This window comes from Gallinula chloropus (assembly GCF_964237585.1).
Source record: "Gallinula chloropus genome assembly, chromosome: 2".
NCBI classification, from domain to species: domain Eukaryota; kingdom Metazoa; phylum Chordata; class Aves; order Gruiformes; family Rallidae; genus Gallinula; species Gallinula chloropus.
Genome location: NC_140086.1, coordinates 34,460,902 through 34,481,702, shown reverse-complemented (window position 1 = coordinate 34,481,702; position 20,801 = coordinate 34,460,902). Strand labels below are relative to the sequence as shown.

At 42.2% G+C, this 20,801-nt stretch overlaps 1 protein-coding gene across 5 annotated transcripts in view; it reads right to left on the bottom strand.

Moving 5' to 3' along the window:
- JPH1 (junctophilin 1) overlaps positions 1–8,696 on the bottom strand; it is an 87,292-nt gene extending 78,596 nt beyond the window's left edge. For all 5 annotated transcript variants that reach the window (XM_084260752.1, XM_084260753.1, XM_084260754.1 and 2 more), the window contains exons 1-2: positions 8,252–8,696; positions 943–1,699 (exon numbers count right to left, since the gene is read on the bottom strand). In XM_084260752.1, the coding sequence (XP_084116878.1) occupies positions 943–1,699; positions 8,252–8,630 (1,136 nt within the window). In that variant the 5' untranslated portion in view covers positions 8,631–8,696. The remainder of the gene's footprint in view (positions 1–942; positions 1,700–8,251) is intronic.
- Between the last annotated feature and the right edge of the window lie 12,105 nt (positions 8,697–20,801).

Sequence of the window (20,801 nt, the reverse complement as noted above, 5' to 3'; positions counted from 1 at the left end):
GGAAACAAACGAAAACCAACAACAGAGAAACTGCCACAGAAACTTAATGGAGGTCATCAACAATAAAATAGCTTTTTAAAGAACCCTCAGACTTAATAACAAAATCTATTACAATTGTCTATATTGATTTAATTTGTAACAATTGCATTTCAGACAGCTTTGCTTGATTGTTGGTTAGGAGTTCAAAGTGAAAAACTACTTCCTCCCTACTAATACCCATACGCTCCTTGCATCTCAAACACATGGCAGGGGGGACAGGGAGAAGATGACCAGCACTATTTGAAGTGGTGGTCATAAGATCCTGACAAATTCAGGCTGCAGGAGAAGCATGCTCGAAAACAAGGAGTCAACAGGACCATTTTAGCATATACTGCTCCAGCAACCAAATCAGCAGTCTCTTAAGCACAAGAGTCTCAACCATTATTCCTACACTGTTCATAGCACAGTCTCTCAGATAAACAGATACATCTTAAAATGCTCCATGTCAAATGGGCAACTTCAATGAGTCTCAGATGCTACCCAAAAGATCATCAAGACAGTAAGTATTACAGAAGCACACTTGCTGGAAGATATTCAATCTTCACCTTACAGGCACCAAATAATTTTCTACCTTTCCTCATTATTTTCCCAACAGGTTTAGAGGCGTAACAGAGCAGGTCTTGAATGAAAGCAGGAATGTAGGAGAATGAAAATTTACTTTCACAGTATACTACGGAACACATATGACCATCTCTAGTCAAGTAAGTTGAAGTTCAAAGGTTCATATGCGTAATACCACTAAAGACAATGGAGTTACACATGTGAAACTGAAAGGCGAGCAAGGACTCACTGAAGACAACATTTACACCCTTGCACTTTAGAGTCTTTTGTCAACAATAAGAGCTCACATATTATAACACTTTGTTTCTGAAAATTCAGTGCCAAACCTTTGTGGTAACATACCTTGAAGTCGCAATTTCCACTTTGGTTCTCGCCATGGCAGCTGCTCGTTGTGCACCCTCTATTGCTCTATCCACCTTTTCTCTAGTTTTTGTGTTTCGTATTGGTATAAGTTGCTTTCTTATTCCACGGACCAAAATGTTATTTTTATACTTTCCCTCTTCTTTGGTGCCATCTGGAAACATCGTACATCCATATCCATGCCTCCTGTTATTTAGCCATTCTCCTTCATATTTCATACCATTGGAACGCTCACTAATACCAAAGCCACTGCGCTTGTCATTCTTCCATTCTCCCATATAGGTTTCTGTAGTGGTGGCATCAACATGGTCTTCCATAGGGCAATAATCACAGTCACCGTCTCCAAAGCTAATTGTAGAGTTGGCATCGCTAGAACTAATTCTGCTCATAGCAGCATCGCTCCTGACAGAGCTCCGTTTGCTAGATATTGATGACCTAGATTCAGATTTTCTAAGTTTTATACTACCAAGAAGGGATCCTCTTCTGAATAAGCCTCCTTTTTTCTTAATTCCCATAGCTTCTGGATCGCTGTGAAAATTGAGAACAAAACCTCCTCTTGTTCCAGCTGGACTGTCTGAAGTGACGTCATGCAGAACAGTGCCATTGCTCTGCTCACTTCGAAGAGAAGCCAGAGACGTTCGGAGGGGTGAACGGATCACAGTGGCCATGCCATAGGGTACACTCTGACGTACACCATATCCATGTCGCATCCCTCCTGTCCATTGCCCCTGGTATGTACCTTTTAAAGTAATAAGGAGAAATTAAATGTAAGAAGCTGTAGAAGACCTAGCAACCTACACCCAGTATGCTACAGGCAATACTATGTTGTCAGCTCTGGTTTTGGTAAGAAGTGGTGCAGAAAAATCACAGAATACCACACAGCAGCTAAAATACTTTTGCTGCTTTTCTTATGAATTATTTTTCCACTAAGCTGATCCTTCACTTACCCAGATTAACTAATTTATTTTGGCACCTAAGACACAGTAGCTACAATCATAGCATTTTAGAATGGATCTGTCCAGAGGGGAAAGAAAAAAGAAAGAAAAAATTCCAAAGCACAACTCCCTCAACATTTTAAGGTGGTAAAATAGGGAGGTGCTCAGCAGAAGCCAAGCCACATTATATGCAGTCAGCTGAGGAGGGAGGCAGGGACAGATGAAAGGAAGGGACCAGGACAGAATCACAAGGTTGGAAAAGACCTTTAAGATCATCGAGTCCACTCGATGCTCTTGCCTCCAGCTGCTCACAGAAGTAGGAGTAGTAAATGTTTATTATCCTGGGTTTAGGGTGACTACAGACCTCTTCTTGTCAGGACATATTTGACAATCCATTAAATTGTTCTGTCTTCAGATGGGCCTTTGGATTCCACTCTTACAAACCTCTATTGTAACATTAGGTATCTTAAAATTTGTGTATGTACTTTAATGGAAGAACAAAGCATCTGTAGCTTAATTTATGAACTCTTGATATCAACGCTTTTTAGTATCCCCAGTATGGTAAACATGGCACTGCCTTCTGCGTTTTACTGTGACAGAAAGATTAGAAACATGAAATGAACCCTTTAGCTTTTTTTTTTTTTGGCCTTTCAGTTGTATGTAAGAAAGACACAGAAATAAACAGAATATTCTATCAGCAACACATTTAATTGTTGCAATCTAAGAAAAATACAAAAATAGTTATAACAGCAACATAAGGAAGAGAAAGATATGAGAAGACATGGATACCTATGCAAAGCTGCATCCCAGCCAAAACCCAGCACTATCAGATTACTACTGAGGACAAATTTTTTCCTGTATTCTCAAAGGCATTTTCATTTTGACGAAATACATGCTCCAGTGTCTGGAACGTCTGGTATAAATGGCTTTCAAAGACCAAAGGAAGGGGCCAGAAACCCCACAACTGGCAAATACAAGCGAATTTGCTTTCTAAGATCATTTCACTCTAATTCCCACTAAACTGCGTTAAGCTCCTCAAAACGAAGTCTCTCGCCCACCTAGAGCTGCTTTTTTTTTTTTTAAAGCTATTTCCAGTCTGAATATTGTCACAGAGAGATGAATAAGCAATCTTTAAAATATCTTTCTTTGATTTTGATCTACTTTAACTGGAGCACTTATTAAAAAAATATTCTTGAGAGAACTAAGTACCAGAGATTTGGTGACTAACTTTTTATGAAAATATTTGTGAAATAGCTACATGTTTAAATGTAGCTCAAAGCTTCATTTGCTTCAAGATTCAATCTCTTTTGTGTAAGCCTACTACTTTGGCCATGTACAGGTCAATTATCTATCAATTACTGATTTACCGTATACCTCTTCTGCTACGTTTTATTTAATGTTAACATGCAATTAGAGTTGCCAAGTGTGCTTCCTTTATTTTATAATGCTAGATAGATTGCACAACATAATTATTTTGTGTTGGTAGAAAATTCTACCGAGTGGAAGGTTTTTATTTTAACAGATGGCTGCTGACACAAACAAACAACTTTCTTAGTTTCTTTCTCATTCTCTGTATCCTGGATACCTACTGCTGCGCTGTTCGTAAGGGTGCTGAATCTAGAGACATGATTATTTAAAAAAACCCTCAGCATATGGAGAAGAACAAATAGAAACATGAGCACAAAGCACTGGTATGACGTATTCTGTAAATATTTCAAAAATACAGCCATACAGTACTTTTTTTTCTTTATTAAACAGACATTTCCCAGAAATGTATTAATATTTTATGAACCTAAATGACTATATTTTGTTCATAATTATATCTGGGATCCCCCTAGTATTGTAATGATATGCTGGAGCTAGGAATCTGGCTACATATACTTACTGCTATATACAACAATCTGTTTAACATTCTGCACCAGTTAATTTCATTTAAAAAAAAAAAACCCTAATTCTAATTTTGATTATACCACAATATTACATTATATCAGCAACTCATAATTATGGCTCTCCATGTTGCTATCTGAGTGTCAGACTCAGAGCAGAATCAACTTATTTCAAAATGGGACTTTATAAGAGTACAAAGGTTAAGCCTTTTTTTCTTATTAATACCTTCATTAATGAACAGAGAAAGTTCAAAAATACTTAAACAATTTAGGACTTCTACTTTCCACTACTCTGTAGAAAGAAGTGGAAGTGGTCGCTGTTGCCCATAAGGGCATTAGAACAAGGACAACTGATGTGCTGCTATTTACTTGTTTGATTTTTTCTTTCTACTGGGGAAACAAAAATCAATGCCAGCTTCTTCTAAAGAGAAAACAGTCAATGAGGAAATGGAAGATTCATGCTGAATTGGTCCTTAGAAAGTACCAAAGATATTTAGTTGGAATTCTGTGCAGTCTTGCAGGTAACAATTGTCTCTTCTATTGTTACAAATCCATTAAGGCAATGAAAGGCTTCTGATACTAATGCTAGAAAGCTGACTCATTTTTCCTTGATTTTTCAATTTGGGTTTTAAAGGAAAAATATTTTAATGGCATATGGAGGGCAGTGTCCAGAATGCAGATGCAAGAGACTTGTACAGTAATTTGACTGATGATATCAGACTCTAACGATATCATCTTTGTCAACAAAAGAAATTTTATAAAACTTGAAATCAGCAACATCAGGTATGCTAATATTGCAGTATAATTAAATAAAACATATAACAGAGGACGTGATAAAATAAGTTTTTCCCATATATCATGATACGAAGGTGTGCAATGTTTGCTTATCTCTATATAGCAATATAAATACAAATGATATATCAACAAGCACACCTTATCCTGATTCACCTTATACTGTAGTTGATCATGCAAAGCAGTTCCTGTAAGGGTCAACTGCTATCATTTTAATTAACACTGTAATTGCAAAGCTAATTTAAAACTGTATTTGACCATAAACCATCAATGTTCTTCAGCATTAATTTTCCAAAAGCTAGGCTTAGAATCCCTGCAGAAACATTCAGCCACAACTTCTACTGACCATCTGTCTGCTGTTTAATTGATTCCCTTGAAAAGGTGTATTTGGAGCCTTAGAACTATTTGAAAGTGTGAGTTTTTCCTTTTGTTTTAGTTGGAAGTTGCTGTAAGGTGTAATTTCATAATCTGTCTGTCTCCTTGGAGTTACATTGCGCCATCCCTCCCAAAAAAAACCTCAGTATATTTTACAGCTGTAAATGTCATTGCCTACTCACAGCTAAAATTTAAAACTACGCTGTGTGAAAAAACAAACAAGAAGCCAAGGACCCCCTTTACTCCACTTGCTCTCAGCCTTTACTTATGTCTTCCGTGTGTTTAACAACTTCCTTGTTCCATCAAGATTTCTGCACTGCAGACTCAAACGTTAGATAAGCATAAGTCTAGAAAGAAGACTACTTAGAAATCAACGAACGTAAATACTATCCATGACCTTTGCTTGGAATGCAGTTGCTACTGACCTCTGTGGAAGAACAACAATGCAGAACCTTACAGCAAGATGCCTGTTACAGCAGTTTACAGTCCTGCCAGCCACAGCAAACTAACTGACACATACTGAAATTTCAAATTAGGCCTCAGTCCCTCTGTAAAAAATACACCGGTAGCCACATTCACAGGGATTCAACAAAGTGTAGGGAGTGTAAAGGAGGGACAGGAGTCCAGATTGTTGTGGGAAGCAACCTGATGGGCCACTTGAAGGCACAGCATAAGCACATGCCATGAATGGAGGATCACGGTTTCTAATTCACAGCGTTTTCCTCAGAGATTTGACTGAGTGACAATTTTAAGCATCTAAACACAGCATGACATATATTACTCATGTTGCGCAAAGTGGTGTGTGCAGAAACACTGAGGAACACTGTTGATGCTTATATTCCTTTTCCCTCCCTCAACTACATCTCCTAATACCACCAATACGCTTTAAAACAACATGCTGGGGAAAGGAAAAAAAAATAAAATTAAAGAAATAGCAGCAGAGAGGCCTGGATTTTAATGAGTTTGAAAACAATTAGCAATTGGCATAGTCTAAACAGTTATTTCCCTGTGCTAGTGTTCTCAGGTCATAATAAAGGAAGAGCTTTCCTGCAAATATTTCACAGCATGCTAAAGACATGTATGTAAATCTGGTTTCCTTGTAAATACATTTCAGACATTCTTCTGGTGTACAAATACAGCTACTGTTCCCAGAGCATGAAAACAAAAACACATCTGCAAACATCTATGACGTACTGTTTTGCTTCATTCATGAGTACTTGCATTAAAATCAATGGGACTTCACCCCCTCCGCTCATGAGAGCTTCAACATGTAAAAGGCTGGGGCCATGGGAACAGATTTCAGTTAACAGGACTGAAAATCTCACTGTGTAAACTGCATGCTTCCTACGATAAAAGGTTTCCCGTGGGGTCTGAGTCTAAAAATTTAGAAAATTTACCTTCAATTATCAATATCATACTAAGATTCCACAAGAAGCCTAAAGTAAAAGATAAAAGCAGCTTTAGTTTGAAAAAAATCAGTCCTAGAAGATTTATGGAAAGGGCAATTTACTTTTCTGGGAAGGAAAAAGAAGATAACCACTGCAAGTCCAGCTATTCTTCTGCTTCTAATTTACTAGACAAAACTAATATAATAAAAACTCCAAAGTCTATTGGGTGGTGAAAGTTAATTCTCATCTCTTTCACGCCTTTTTAAAAAAGACAAAAATCACCAAACATGTATCTTGGCTGACTTCAAGCATCAGAACTTTCCACACCAGGAATCAATATTCAGACAGCTACAAATACGTATAAACAAGGGGATTGGAAGAGTTGAAGGTACAAAACTCACAGTACATCTCATTTTCTGAAGGAAATTAATTTTACCAAGCTCACTTACATTTCCAATTTCAAAAAGGACCCCAAGTGTAAACTGCTTCATAAAAACACAACTATGTGATCACCTAATGTGATCCTGAAGAGTTTGACTACGCATCTCTTACCAAAATTCCTTGAAGCAGCCAGCATCATTCAAGAGATCTCAGATAGGTTAGCTAGTTCTTTGGTCACATGACATGAACGTTACCCCAGATTTTGATGAATTCTATTTCTTGCACACTGCTTAGGCACGCTGGTCAAAGCTGCAGCGAGCAGCATTTCTGCAAAAATGCCCCAACAACTTTCTAGTCTTACACCCGAGACCAGTTTTTCCTGTTATAATGGAACAAACCAAGCTGAAGAGCAGCTCAACCGAAGTTGCAGGCTTGACTTTGCTAACGCCAATGACATGACAGCAGCAAAGGATGAATTAAGAAAATATCAGGCGCATTTTTAGTCACGTGTGTAAAACGACCGTCGAGGTACAGTAACTAAGTGTAACCGACCATCGAGATGAACTCCAGTCCTATGTATCGCCTTGTACCTTGATTTCCCGACTGCCCCAAACTCAAAGACAGGGCAGAGCGCCCGGGCCTCCCCGCACGCTTGCGGGACGCTCAGCACTTGCTCCCTCGTGGCCAAGGGTGCGCGGGGCAGGCCTGTGTAATTTCCCTGCGCACCTGATACTCGGAGCAGCGTGTTTGTGCCGTACGTTAACACCGTATGGGGTACGGCACGGGGGCGGCCCCGAGTTTCACTGATTCTGTGCAAGTTGCGCACCCACTTCATTACCTTCCGCGTCCCGCTTACAAGCCGAGCGTACAGAGTGTAGAAACCTACCCCTGCTAGCCAAGTTAAACGGCACACGGGCTTGCTTATGGGGTACGTGCTGCTTTGCCACGAAAACAGCTCTTAGGGAGTGAGCCGGCGAGCTCGGCCGCCTGCTCTCTATCCGAGACAGGCGCTGCCGGCCCCGGTTATCGTTATCGCGGGCGGGGAGCCCGGCAGCCGCCTCAGGAGAGAAAGAGGCAAGCTGTCTGCCTGCCGCCAGCCGTAATGCCGACTACTACCAGCTGGCCGGGAGAAAGCGACGAGCCCGGCAGCACAGTCCGCTCCGGACCCCGGCCCGCGTCCCGGCGCGGCCGTTCCCGCTCTGCCGGGCGGCTCCTGACGGGGCGCGGCGGGCACCGAGCACCTGTGGTGTTCTCCGGCCGCCAGCGGGGCCTCTGGGTCGGCGAGGCCGCACACTGAGGAACGCGCTCCCGCCGAGAACAGCGAGGGGAGACGGGCAGGGAAGAGGAGAGGGACCCCCCGCCGAGCCGAGGAGGGCGCCGGGCAAACGGCGCCCGAGGCCGGTGCGAGGGCGGCGGTTGTGCAGGGGGGGGGTGGGGGGAGGGGCCCTGCCCGCGGCGCGCGCGCTCACGCAGGCGCGCCCCCCCGACCCCCCCCGCCGCTACCGCGCGCGGGGCGCCCCCCGCCGGCGCCCACCTCCGTCCCCGTAGGTCTCGACGCCGTATCCGTCCTGCAGCCCGTTGCTCCAGGTGCCCTCGTAGCGGGCTGGCGTGCTGAGGCTCTGCCGCACGCCGTAGCGCCCCTTGAAGCCGTGGGACCACTCGCCGCGGTACATCCACCTGCCTTTCGTCTCCACGCCCAGCCCGTGGCGCTTGCCCTGCGCCCAGTAGCCCAGGTAGGTGTTGCCGCTGGGCCAGGTGTAGCCGCCCGCCACCTCGAAGCCGTGGGACCAGGAGCCGGCATACTCGCCCTGCCCCTTGGGCCCGGTGCAGATGCCGTGCCCGTGGGCTTTCCCGTCCTCCCAGCCGCCGCAGTAGGTGCCGCCATCGTCGAAGTCGAACCGGCCGCCCGTCATCCAGGGCAGCGGGGCGAGCGCGGCGCCGCCGCCGCCTGCCTCCCGCCCGCCTTCCCTTTCCCCGGTTGCCCTGCCTTCCCTTCCCGCCCCGCCGACCGCCCGCCCCGGCGCTCCCCGCGACTGCGAGCGTTCCGCCGGCCGGCAGCCCGCCCGCGCCCAGCCCAGCCGCAGCCCCGCGGCGGCAAGCGGCGCCCGCCCCCCGCTCCTCCCTGCCCGCCCCTCCGCCCCCCGCCCGGGACCGCCCCCGGCCGGGGCCGCCGCTGCGGGGCAGGTGCGCGCCCCGCGGGCCGGCCGGGAGACGCGTCCGCTGCAGCGCCTAGCCGGGCTCGGTCCCCGGGAGCGGGTCTCCCTGGGGGCAGGTCTCCGTGCGCCGTCCCCTCCCGGGGAAAGGTGCGGGGACGCGCGGGCGGGCGGGGGAGGGCGGGCCGAGGTGCGTGCAAGCCGCCCCGGAGCCCACGGGGCGTGTGGTGCCCGGAGGCGGTGGGACGTGGTCCGGCCCGGGGAGGCTGGCGGCTCCCTGCTCCGGCTCCGCAGCTTCACCCTGCCGGGGCGCTGCCCATCTCTTGGGTTCCCGGACGTGTTGCTGCTCCTTCTGCGCACCTGCAACAAGTAGCAGTCAGGAGGAGAGCGTTTTCACGTGGCACCTGTGGGTTTAAATTCTGCGTGTTTTGCTTTCTCTGAGCTTTAAGGCTAATTTTAAGCCGAAGTTGTTGGCTGCAGAGCGCAGCCGAGTTGTGCTTTGTCCCTTTTCCCAAACCCCATCTGGAGCCCACCGTTCCAAAGGGGCAAACTGGGCCGAGAAACACGGGGCACGAGGAATGCGAGTGGTACCGAGGCCTTGCACGGACAGCGCTGCCGGGAACTTAGTAAGGAAGCCCTTATAATGCCTTCAGCCCCATGGCTGTTGGGTGGCCGAATAGCTCTAAATCCTGCCAAATACTCCATTGCCAGGTATTTTGATAATCAGATAGAACTGTAAGGGCAAACGACAGGAGAAAGATGGAAGCGTAGGAATAGTGGAGAAGAGACTGAAAGCTGCTGTCACAGAAGTCTTGTCTTTTTTGTTCTTTTGTGGTTATAGACCGGGATTGGCATAAAATCACAATGAAGATGTGCCTCTTCTGTGGAAGGTTTGTTAGAAGCATGACTCGTACATGATGGGGCGTGGTACTATCTGGACATAGGTGGTTTGGAAAAGCAGGGAAATAGTAATAGTTACATTAGTGTGTAAAAACCAGAAACTTACGTGCAAATGAAATATTTGAACACAAACCATCAGAAATTGAAAGGGTTAAGCTTTAGAAATGTATGCAAAATCCCATCCAGTTATAAGCAGCTTTGACTCAAGCCTAAGTGAAATAAAAATATTGCACATGTTAAACACTCCCATTTAACTTGGGCAAATTTTCAAGCTTTGTGCTGTGCAGGATACCAGTCTGTGTATGTTGTTGCCCCACACTCACACAGTTCAGTGCCGAAGTGCCTCTGCTCTTTCCAGGAGTGAGTTGAGCACTATATGAGATACAGTGCCCTGTTGTCTCCTCTCCCATCAGAGGAAGTGTGAGCGATGAAGTTTTGTTTCTGTTCCAACAGGAGGCTTTGGAATTTCTTGTTCCACTTGAAAATGTTTAGGTAAAAGACTCTGAACACGTGTTTGGAGACCCACATGCAGAGAGAAAAAGGCAAGGTCAAAGACATGTGGTTTGTCCATGGGGAGATGGGGAAGCTTTTGATGCCCCTTTGTGCCCTGGGAATTTTGTTCCGTAGTTCTGGAGTGTGGAAAACCAGACAAGAATGTAGTTTCTGTAGTACAGACATTACACAGTCTTCCATGTGTGTTTGGATAGGGCTATGTACTGTGCTGAAGTTAAGGACTGAGACCTTCATTGCAGTGTGAGCTTTTGTAGAAAGCCATTACGAAGACTGGAGGAGAAATCTGAAAAGGTTACAGTAGGTTGTGTTGATGAAGAGGATGGAGTTCAGTGTCCTCTCGGTATTTCTTGAGCTCATCAGGTTTTACACCCTCCGTACCTTGCATTTCTTAGTGGAGAAAAAGCTTGGAAGCAATAGCAGTACTTGTGCTTTGAGGAGTCAACTATTTTCAGTCTATATTAAGCTCTTTTCCACTTTTTATTTTTCTTCTGACACAAGATAAAGCCCTGTCATTTTTTAGCATAAAATCTCAGAAGAGCAAAATGTTTTGTATGGGCGTGGGGAACTACCTGTTGGAAATCAGCATGCCTATGCCTGATAGTGATACACAGCTAAACTAGTAATCGAGGTCCCCTGTTTAGAATTGCATGTTACTCTGCAAGCAGATTTTTATGTAGCCCACATGTTGTGGTTTAACTGGAGCTGCTGAGCACCAAGTTTTATCCGTTCTGGGGCTAGTATTGCCTTATGCAGCATTTCCAGGCCCTGTGCGAACCATGGAGGTGTAAGGCCAGAGTTACCTTGCGTGATACTTCTGCACCCTGCGCACACCAAGGACAGGACCGGAAGAGAAGATGTGAGGTGGGACGACTGGTTAGCACGTTCTGACAACGGCTCTGTGACTCAGCAAGGGAAGGGGTGGGTCGGATGAGCAAGCGTGAGACTCCCGCAGACCCTCTGTGGGTCTGAGCCATGCCCAGCTTCCTGCTGGTTTGGCCGTTAACGCGGTTGTGCAAGTCCTTGCCTGCCTGGGTATTACGTTTGGCTCGGTATCGGTGCATTACTGATGGTGCTGTCATTTCCACCTGAATGAAGGTACTATTGAATAACTGGCTTTGCTGTTGTAATGTCCTGGCTAACTGCACTACTGATCTATGTATGTTACTGTATTGGTACTTCAAAATAAATTGTTTATCCCCAGAGCTGTTGGTCTGATGTCTGTTAGCGTATCTGAAACCTGTAACTTATTGGAGCTGCCTTAAGTTCTTACATCTGTTCACTAGAAGACGTACCATCACATTAATGAAATAAGCATCTTCCTGTTAGTCCTTTTTTTTTTCCCACCTCCTTGATTTAAATTTTATAGGCTTAATATTTGATCGGATAAACTAACCACATTAGGTGGGCCAGAGGTGAACAATGAAAACTTTAGGAAGAAATGATATAAATTTTATTCTGTTAACCCGAGCATGTCAGTGGGCATTTTTGTAGTGAGCTGCAAATGATACTAAAATGCATGGTAATTTTGCATGTGGTTTATATTTCCAGGTGTATTCATTTAAATGAAGTAATCAATTTAAGTTGACACTTAATGACAAGATGAATTCATCCCTGCCAGCCTTCTCTTATTATACTTTCAGCAGGGGATAAATTTTGATAGATGTGAGGATAGAAGTGCTTTACAGAGAACTCTTAGCATCACTCAGCCAGGTCTTGATGATGTAAGGAGTCACCAGCGTCTCAGTGCTAATGAGGTTGTAGATTTTTTTTTTCTTTTTTTCTGACAGATTTTGCATTGATGACTCAACGTTGGTCCATGACACTTGGCATTTGCTTCTGGCCAGAGTGTCAGTAATGATCCTACGCAATGTGTAGCAGGCATATGTCAAATACCATAGATCCACAGATTTTGTTTCCTTGGATGCATCTACCCAGTATCAAATTGACAATAGTTCTGAAACTCCACTGTATGCAGGAAGTAAGCAGTTACAGGTAGTAACTGTGTGTCCATAATAAATGTAATTGCTTCTACCATTTTTTAATCAGCATTACAGCAGTTCTTTTCTAAGTCTTTCATATATGTAACTTCCAGAAAGTACAAGGTCCAAGTGCAATTTATCATTTACAAAAAAGTAATACGATCTTTGTTGTGTATTGGCAAAGTAGAGAAACTTTACCTTGAGTAGTTATGTTGCTGTGTATGTCCTCAAGGCATTAGGTCTGATGGTGCTGTGTGTATGCTAAACGTGAGTGCCTGGTGGATGCAGAAGCTATCCCACAGGGTGGTATTTTAAAAAGTCCTTGGTGCAGGGATGGGAGATGTAGCAGGTGAAGCTAGTAAACTCTAGAGATTTACTATTAACTAGATACAAAACTGCTGAGTTTAAACTATTAGTCTATAGATATCTGATGCATGAATAAAAATTAGGCACATTTATTCTTACCCTTAAAAGCCTGATTCAGCAGGGAATTACTTTAAGTACTTTAGTAATCCCATTTACTTCAGTGGGACTACATATGAGCTTTAAATTAAACATCTGCAAGATATCTGTGCTCAAATAAAGCAAAGCTCTGAAGAATGTTCTCAAGTGCTTTGCAGAACAGAGGCAGGATGCTTAACTGATGAGCTCCATGAGCTGCACACATTGTATTGGATGAGCACGCACAGGACTGCTGTGTGGGAGGCAGGAATAGAAGGCTGAAGGTTGTAGGAAAACCAGGGTAGAAACTTCAACAACTAGGTCTATTTTTCCATATGAACAACTGCAACATTTATGCCAACTTGTATGTCTAGAGTCTAAATTTATAAACACAGTTCTTTATAACTTCAACACAAATTGTGTTGCCTGACTTCTAGGACAGGATGGTACCACTTTTTCTGTGCTGTACTGTAGAGTCACATGTGTTACTGTGAATGCTGGAACCATATGCAATTCTAAAGGATTTTTTTTTTTATATATTGCTACGATACATGAGAAACATTGTGTTATGAAACTGCTCTCCTAGCTGCACCAGGAAGTGTCCATTCTACCTTGCATTTGAAGCTGGGACCCAGGTAGAAAGATAGTATATTCCAGAGATATAATGCTTACTCACTGAATACAGTTGTTATTTTCTTTGCAAAGGTGCTGATAAAGCTTATAAAAACAAAAATACAGATCCTTTTCTAACTTGAAAACAAGTATGTTCCATACCCAGACTTTTATTTTTAGTGTTGTTCTAAGAAACCAAACTAAATTTTTCAATAAGAATGCCATTTAATTTTTTTAAAAAGAAATGCAGTGTTTATGTTGATCTTCAGCATTTCTGAAGTGATTTCAACAATGAAAAAACCTCTCTGTATAAGTACAGTACAGTGTATTGGAATGACATATTTTTTAATATACAAAGATACTTGGTTATCTTACAATGATTGTGTGCAGTAGTGTTATAAGTATCTATGAAATTATGGAAAAAATACAAAATACTGGTTTGGAGTCTTATGAATATGGAGTGGTTTTGTTGTGGGTGTGTTGAGGGTTTTTTATATGCCTGCAGATCAAAAATGAGTGCATCACTATGCCTTAATCCACTTAAAACCAATTAACTCAGTTTTATAATGCTTGAACTGAAAAAAGTGTAACATCATAATGATTACCCTAAATTACCACCCGAATTATATAGGTGGAAAAGATTTACAAAATCAGATTTATCCCTGGCAAAGTTTTTCCTAAATGGTGATGTGAATCCTGCAACTGATGCAGTTCAGGTCTTGCTTCCTTAGGGAAGATAGAAACAGTTTATTGCTTTCCTCTTTGCAGCAAATTCAGAAGCGTTTGAAGAGGGCTTGTCGTGGCTTGCCTTAGCCCTTTCCTTCAGCCTAAGCAGGCTCTATCTTTCATTAGTTCCTCCTAGACCTCTGACTGCCACCGTTGCTTCTGCCTGGACTTTCTCCAGTATTTTTTAAAGTCTGTTAAAGTCTGTTATTCGAAACCAAAGCACGTTATTTGGCTAATATTTGGGCACATTATAACAGCATAATTCAGTGTGACTCGCAAATGATAGTATTCTTTTACACTGGTGCCAGGAAGATGTGTAACAACTCGTCTTCAGTGCATGGATTGCTGTTGCCCTAATCCTTTCCCACATAATATTGTTTAACCAATTGCTTCCCAGTTTGTATTAGTGAAGCTGAGCTTCACTCGGTGAGTATTCACTTACCCATTTTTCCTCCCCCCTTAAGACTGCTTCCCTGGGTTAGGTTTGTTTTGAATTCTAATGCCATATTGCAGATCCTCCCTGGTTTCTAACAATTTGCACATGTGCACATTCAATAACTGAACTTCCAAGATCCAAGTTATTAATTAGTGTATTGAATGTTAAAGGATTTGTTACAAATTTAGCATTTGATGCATCCTTCAGGCTTGGGACTTAGTAACCATTACTTAGGAACTGTAAACTCTGTGTACTCTTTTACCACACCTTTGCTTAGATCACCTTTAGTGAATGTCAGCAGCTTTGCTGAAGTCAAAATATATAATATCTCTTTTAACGAAGGCTGAAACAAAGAAGCATTTAGCATTTTGTTTTATCTCGGTGTGGCATCTGAAAGCTTTCCCTCCAGGCTGAGCACTGCCACTGCCCTCCCCTTCACCCTCCTCCTCCTCTGGGGCTGTCTCGTTTCCTTTTCTGTTCCTTCCCAACCAGGTCTCATTCTGTAATTTGGCCTTTCTGATTTTGCCCCTACATACTTGCACTCTTCCCTAATATTCTTCCTTTAGTAATTTGACCTACTTTCTACTTGCGTATACTTCCTTCTAGTGTTTCAGGATCATTGAAGAGCTCTCAATTTAGTCAAGTTTGTCTCGTGATACTCATCTTATTTTCCCTTCACATTGGGGTAGTTTGTGTTTATGCCCTTCACATAGTTTCTTTAAGAAAACATACTGCTCTTTTTGGAGTTTATACCAAGAAAAAAAACAGAGACCAAGCCTAAGTTTGTGGTTTTTACAAGGCAGTCTTGGCTCACATTTGGCTTGAGATATTCTCATGCCCCCAGCCCTCTGTGCTGCCAGCGCAACTGTTTCTTTAGTGAGCTGTGATTTGGATCAGGGAACCAATCCAGCTTAAAAATAATCCAGCAAAAAAGATTTATTTTTATTTTGCTCTTTAAGCTGAATCGTTTGCTCTATTTGTAGAGCATCTATACAAACAATTGCCCTAATGCAATTGAAAGCGTCCAGAAAAGTTGGCAGTTCTACAGTTCACCTCTTCTGGTTTTAATTCCTTTTCATTTTTCCTAGGAAACACAAATAGTATTTTCCCATAATCTTTCACCCAAGTTGCCTGCAGTCTTACATTCTCAGTCAGTTTACCATCCTCCCACCCCCCCACCTTGGTTAAAACAAAAATATATTCCAGATTTCATGTAGTCACTCATCTGCTGGGTAAAAACAAAAGGTTTCCCTGCAACATGGTATTGTAATTGCCCTGTAGCACCTACCCAGTGGTCCCTTGGTTGTTGAAGTCCCCCATCTTTACCCTGCTCTGTACTTCAAGGAACTAACAGCAGCACCCAAAGTGCTTTGACATTGTGTTCTACAGATTTTCTGTGGCCTGATTGGAGTTTTTCCTGTTGTTTGGAGTGTTTATATTTGCTCTCAGATAAGAATTGGGATTGTTTTATGTCTTCTTAGTGATGTGTGAAGCATCTCTCCTGCCTGGATGTGCATTTTGTGGCTTTGATTTGTTTTAAATTGTAGGTATGCTATACCTGCAAGACCTTAATTCCTCTGGTAATTTTCATGTAAATTAGCTAATGAGTTAAATAGTTTTCATACATGTTGCTTTAATAATGTAGGAAAAAATGCTCATCAGCCTTACTCCTCACCATGCTGCCGTTCTTCTGAATACATCTATTGAGAGCCGCTTACATCTTCCCAGAGATCTAGGCCTGTTGCCATGCTTTAGGCCCCCTATTCATTGAAAATCCTCCTTCATTAGTGAGCAATTTCATCACCAGTGATTACAGACCTTCATGGAGGTTTTGGTAATGAGAATTTCTTCATCAGACAGACAGCCCCAGCTCTGCAGCTTCCATCTCCTGCAGCACAACTCTACTGGGGGAGACCAGAGCTCTGTAAGTAACACCAGGCCACCTCTGCAGTGGTGAGGGCACCTTGAGAGGGCACCCATCCCAGCTTTCATGGAGGCTGCACTTCTCCAGCCACTGCCTGGACCCTGCAGTTCCTTATGGTCGGCTTTGATTTCATTGGGCAGATTTTATCAGACACAGGGACAAGGCTGTACATTTCAGTCTTCTCTAAAAGTGGTAAGTTAATGTTAAAATAGCAATTAGCTATGATATTTCTAATTTTAAAAGATATGTTGAGGGACACAACTATTATCACACACCAAAACAGCTGTTGCATTTCAGAAGTGAACTTGTGTTGCTGCTGCTTCTTGTACCTCAGATAGTTGATTAGCTTTATGTAAAAATCTGTTCTCTTCTTCTCAGTGAATCCAAAGTGAAATGGATTGAAAATTGTTGCCATTCTAAATATGTTATAGATGCAACCTTGGTGGGTTTTGTTTGTTTTAGTTCTGTTTGGGTTTTTTTTTGGGGGGGGAAGGGGTGGGGAGAGTTGTTGATGGCTGAGAAAACAAGGCAAATGTTACCAGAAATGCCAAAGCTGAGATTTCTGCTCTTTGAATATAATATCGATATTTTTATGCACAGTGTGGTCTCTTTTGAGATTTGTTTCTATTAACAAAGTCCTCAATAAAGGAATTGAGCTTTAGAGGACATTACCACGAGGCTAAGCAGGCTGCAAAGACCTTTAATAGAAAGCCACTCCCTCAATCTGCTTAAACTTTGGTGAGGATAATGCGGCTTACTCTAACTGATTTTTGATAAAACAGCAAAAGACCAACAGATGCTTGTTATGCCTGAGTTGATAAATGCACCCTATTGGTATTGTGCTTATCCAGGAATATTTGTCCTGGGGGAAAACTGTTCTCACCACAGCTAATATGCGAGTTAAACACCTAAACTTATTTTGATGTTCAATTTTACATGAAGAAATGTAGAAAGGGTTAGTGCATCATAATCAGCCTAACCGATGAATTAAAAATCCCAGCTGGTATGAGATTTATTTCATTTATTCTTTGTTTCCTTCCATTCTCTTGGTTTGTTTAAATGCTGGTAACATACTGTCATGATGTTTTTGTATGATGAAGAAACCTGCCCACCACTGGCCCCTTTTGTGTCTTGAAAACCGACTTCCTTAGTGAATACACTTAATGTAATATTGCATTGCTGCAAAATAGTTTTTTGTTTGTCCACTGAAATTTCAGCCTAAAGATTATATTCTGCTTTTTGGAAGACATAACCAGCAAGCAGAATTTTGGATGGCTCGCCCTGTATTCTTCAGGTGCAATACAGTTTTTATGCTCTTCTTCTGGTGAACTCCCCTAAATTCCTGTGTATACATTATGTCTAGCTGTGCTTCTGGGAAGTATGAGATGCATACTAGACAAATTAGTATTTGTATTATTTTCTTTTTTTCTAAATACAAACTGTGTGACTGGGAGGGGTTTGAGTCTTAGTTTTGGTTAAATGTTACTGTTAAATATTTTTGTTTGTTTGTTTTTGTAGAAAACACCTCATGCTAAGAGTGGAGTCTAAAACTGTTTTCCTAATGTTTTTTATCAAAACATCACTGTCATTGTCGTAGTAAATAAAATGCTTCTGTATAAAAGTTCATAATCTTGTTGCAGTAGGTCCTTAATGAAAATTAGCCATTATTTGAGTTTTTGTAACCCAACTATACTGCGTGTAACAGTGAAGTTTAATCTGTTTCATGCAGAATATAAAAATATCTCTTTGTCAGTGTCTGCTCTAATTATGGAATATATATCTTGTGTGTGTGTGTATATATATAGTGTTTGAAAAACAATTATATGATGTTCTCTTATGTCTGAATACATAATAAATGGAATTGACTTACAGACTATGTTCAGTTAGGCGTGTATTTATCATTAGATCTTTCATGTGTGGGTATGCCTAACATCAGCAGTGCTATAAAGTCCATGGCAGAGCCCACCTTAGTTCGTGTTGTAGTTTATCCATTTTAAAATTTGGCAATGTCACTAACCTGCATGGTAATTTGGTTGTTAGGTATGAAGTTTTATTTTGGCTGATTTGAGAACTAAAGTTAATTTTGAAATTCACTTGTTTCATATGACAGTACTGCAAGATTTTTGTTAATTCACTTATGTTTAACCTTGTGGTATATTTGCTTATATGAGGTTCTGCTGTGTGAAAACAAAAGATGTAACGGAGCTGGAAGGCTGCAGTTCTGTGATACAGGATGCTCAAGTCAGAAGTAGGGGGCTGCAGGTTTGTTTTCATGTATAAAGGGACATGGTTTTGGTTTTGTGCAAGTTTGAGACTGCAGTTTTTGTTTAACAAATGAAAGTTTTAATGAGATTTGATTTTTAACAGCTGGTTATTCAGCATATTTGGAAAGTTTAACCCAATATTTAAAAAAAATCAGCCATTTTTAAAAAATTTATGGTATCAGAATTTTCCTGCCCAAAGTTTCAGTGTCCAGAAAGTGGATGAATTGGGCATTAGGAAAGTTTGTGATTCTCAGGTTTTAGTGCTTAAGATTTGTATAGGCTAAAGAGAGAGAAAAAAAATATCTTTTCTTTTTGTGCCATATGGTGTCAGTGGCATGTTTCTAGATATTTTATTTTTTTTAATATATGGATATTGCCAAAAATCTTAACATTTGAAGTGTGAAAAGTGTGCATGTCATTTTAATCTGAACTTCTGTTAGGTTTTTTCCCCCCCTCTATTATAAAGTGTAGTACAGATTTAGTGCTAGGTTGGGTTTCATCAGTCACTGGAAGTGCCTGGCTTATTCTACTGGCTACTGAGTGAGTTTCAATTTGTGCACCTAAAAGCTACTTGCCTATGTGCATGATTGCTTCCAGAATTCCAGTATTTTTTCTACCCTATTTTCACAGTTTTGGAGACATAGCTACTGACCACTCTGGGAGGGGTTGTGCAGAGCTGGAGCTACTGTTTTGCTACCAACCTGAGTTAAGATTTCATTTATGGGGACAAATAGGCTTGTGCCTCCATACTAATTTGAATTATTTTATATAGTGATACTTTATCATCTTATAGTTTGTTTGGGGTTTTTTTAATGTTGCCTAAGTGTCTAACGATTATTGAAATAATTGCATGTATGATGAAGTTGTCAGAATGGAAGTCTTCAGTATGCAAGTAAGCTTGCTACTGGTAAATTTTGTTTTATTTCATCCTGTCATGCTTGGAGTGAGTGTTGAAAGACGAACAGGCAAGCAGTGCTCAGCCAGAGGGGAGAAGCATGTCATACAGCCCCCAGAATAGCATCAGCAGTAAATATGGTCATGCTGTTCCCCGAGATAGACCCAGATCACATTTGTAGCACCCACCGGTTCTGCTGGTTACCAGACATTCAGGGCCTTTGATGAAACATTTACAGATGCAGCTGCGGTTTGGAGGGATCTTCTGCCGGCAGCGAAGAAGCTGACATTAAGAAAACAGGAGGAAACGGGATCACAAGCTGGGGAGTTCAAACAAAACGCAATTTAGGGGGAATACAAATTTAATCATGGTATTAAAGTACAGCTCCGAGATAGGAACCATGTTCTTATTAGAGTCCCTGAAAAAAATATTATCTGCAGTATGTTTGCCAGTGGCTTAGAACCACTAAAGTGTGAAGCTTTTGTAGAGGAGGAAAGGTGGACTGAAAACAATCTCTGTTCAACTGTCTTAGGTCATTTACAATGTCAAAACCGGAATTAAAATGTATTAGAAAGTGAAGTCAGAGAGTGCTTTTTCCAGTTATTTTTCACTTTCTGTAATATATTGAATAAAGTAAAAGGGCCCTGAAGGTCTGTGGCAGTGGCCTATCTAGTATGTTAGAGGGAAAATTTTAATTATCCAAGGTCAAGAAAATGCCCTATTAATTTCTTCATCTTGAAAAGACAGATTATTCCCTCTGGGCCAAAAGGATGTTCTCACTTGCTTGTCCCTAAGCTCTCTTCGTATTGACTCTTCTATTAACGTAGCTTCTCCGTCTTTTTAACCTTTGTATTTTGCTGTGAGGACTGCAAGGCACAAGTCAAATTCTGCCCTTGTGGTCTGGCCACTGGACTCGATAAAGTACTGCAGGAATCACAATGAGGTGCTGAGTCTTCCCCCACACCCCCCCAAGAGTTTGTGCATCTCTTTGAAATTTGAAAAGCTCGCTTCAGCCCCCAGAGCTTCTCTCCTCTGGCCTCGCCTCCCCACCCGGTGCGGCGTTAGCCAGGGTGTTAGTGGAAAGGGTTTGTTATTTCAGACACATACCATCGCCTGCTGCACCCGCTTCTCCCCTGCGCTTGCACGGGGCATGGAGACAACTTCATGCTTTCATTTGTATCAGTTACACACACAGGATTTAAATTCATCCCCTTCTCTGTGTAGACTTTCTTTTTTTCCTT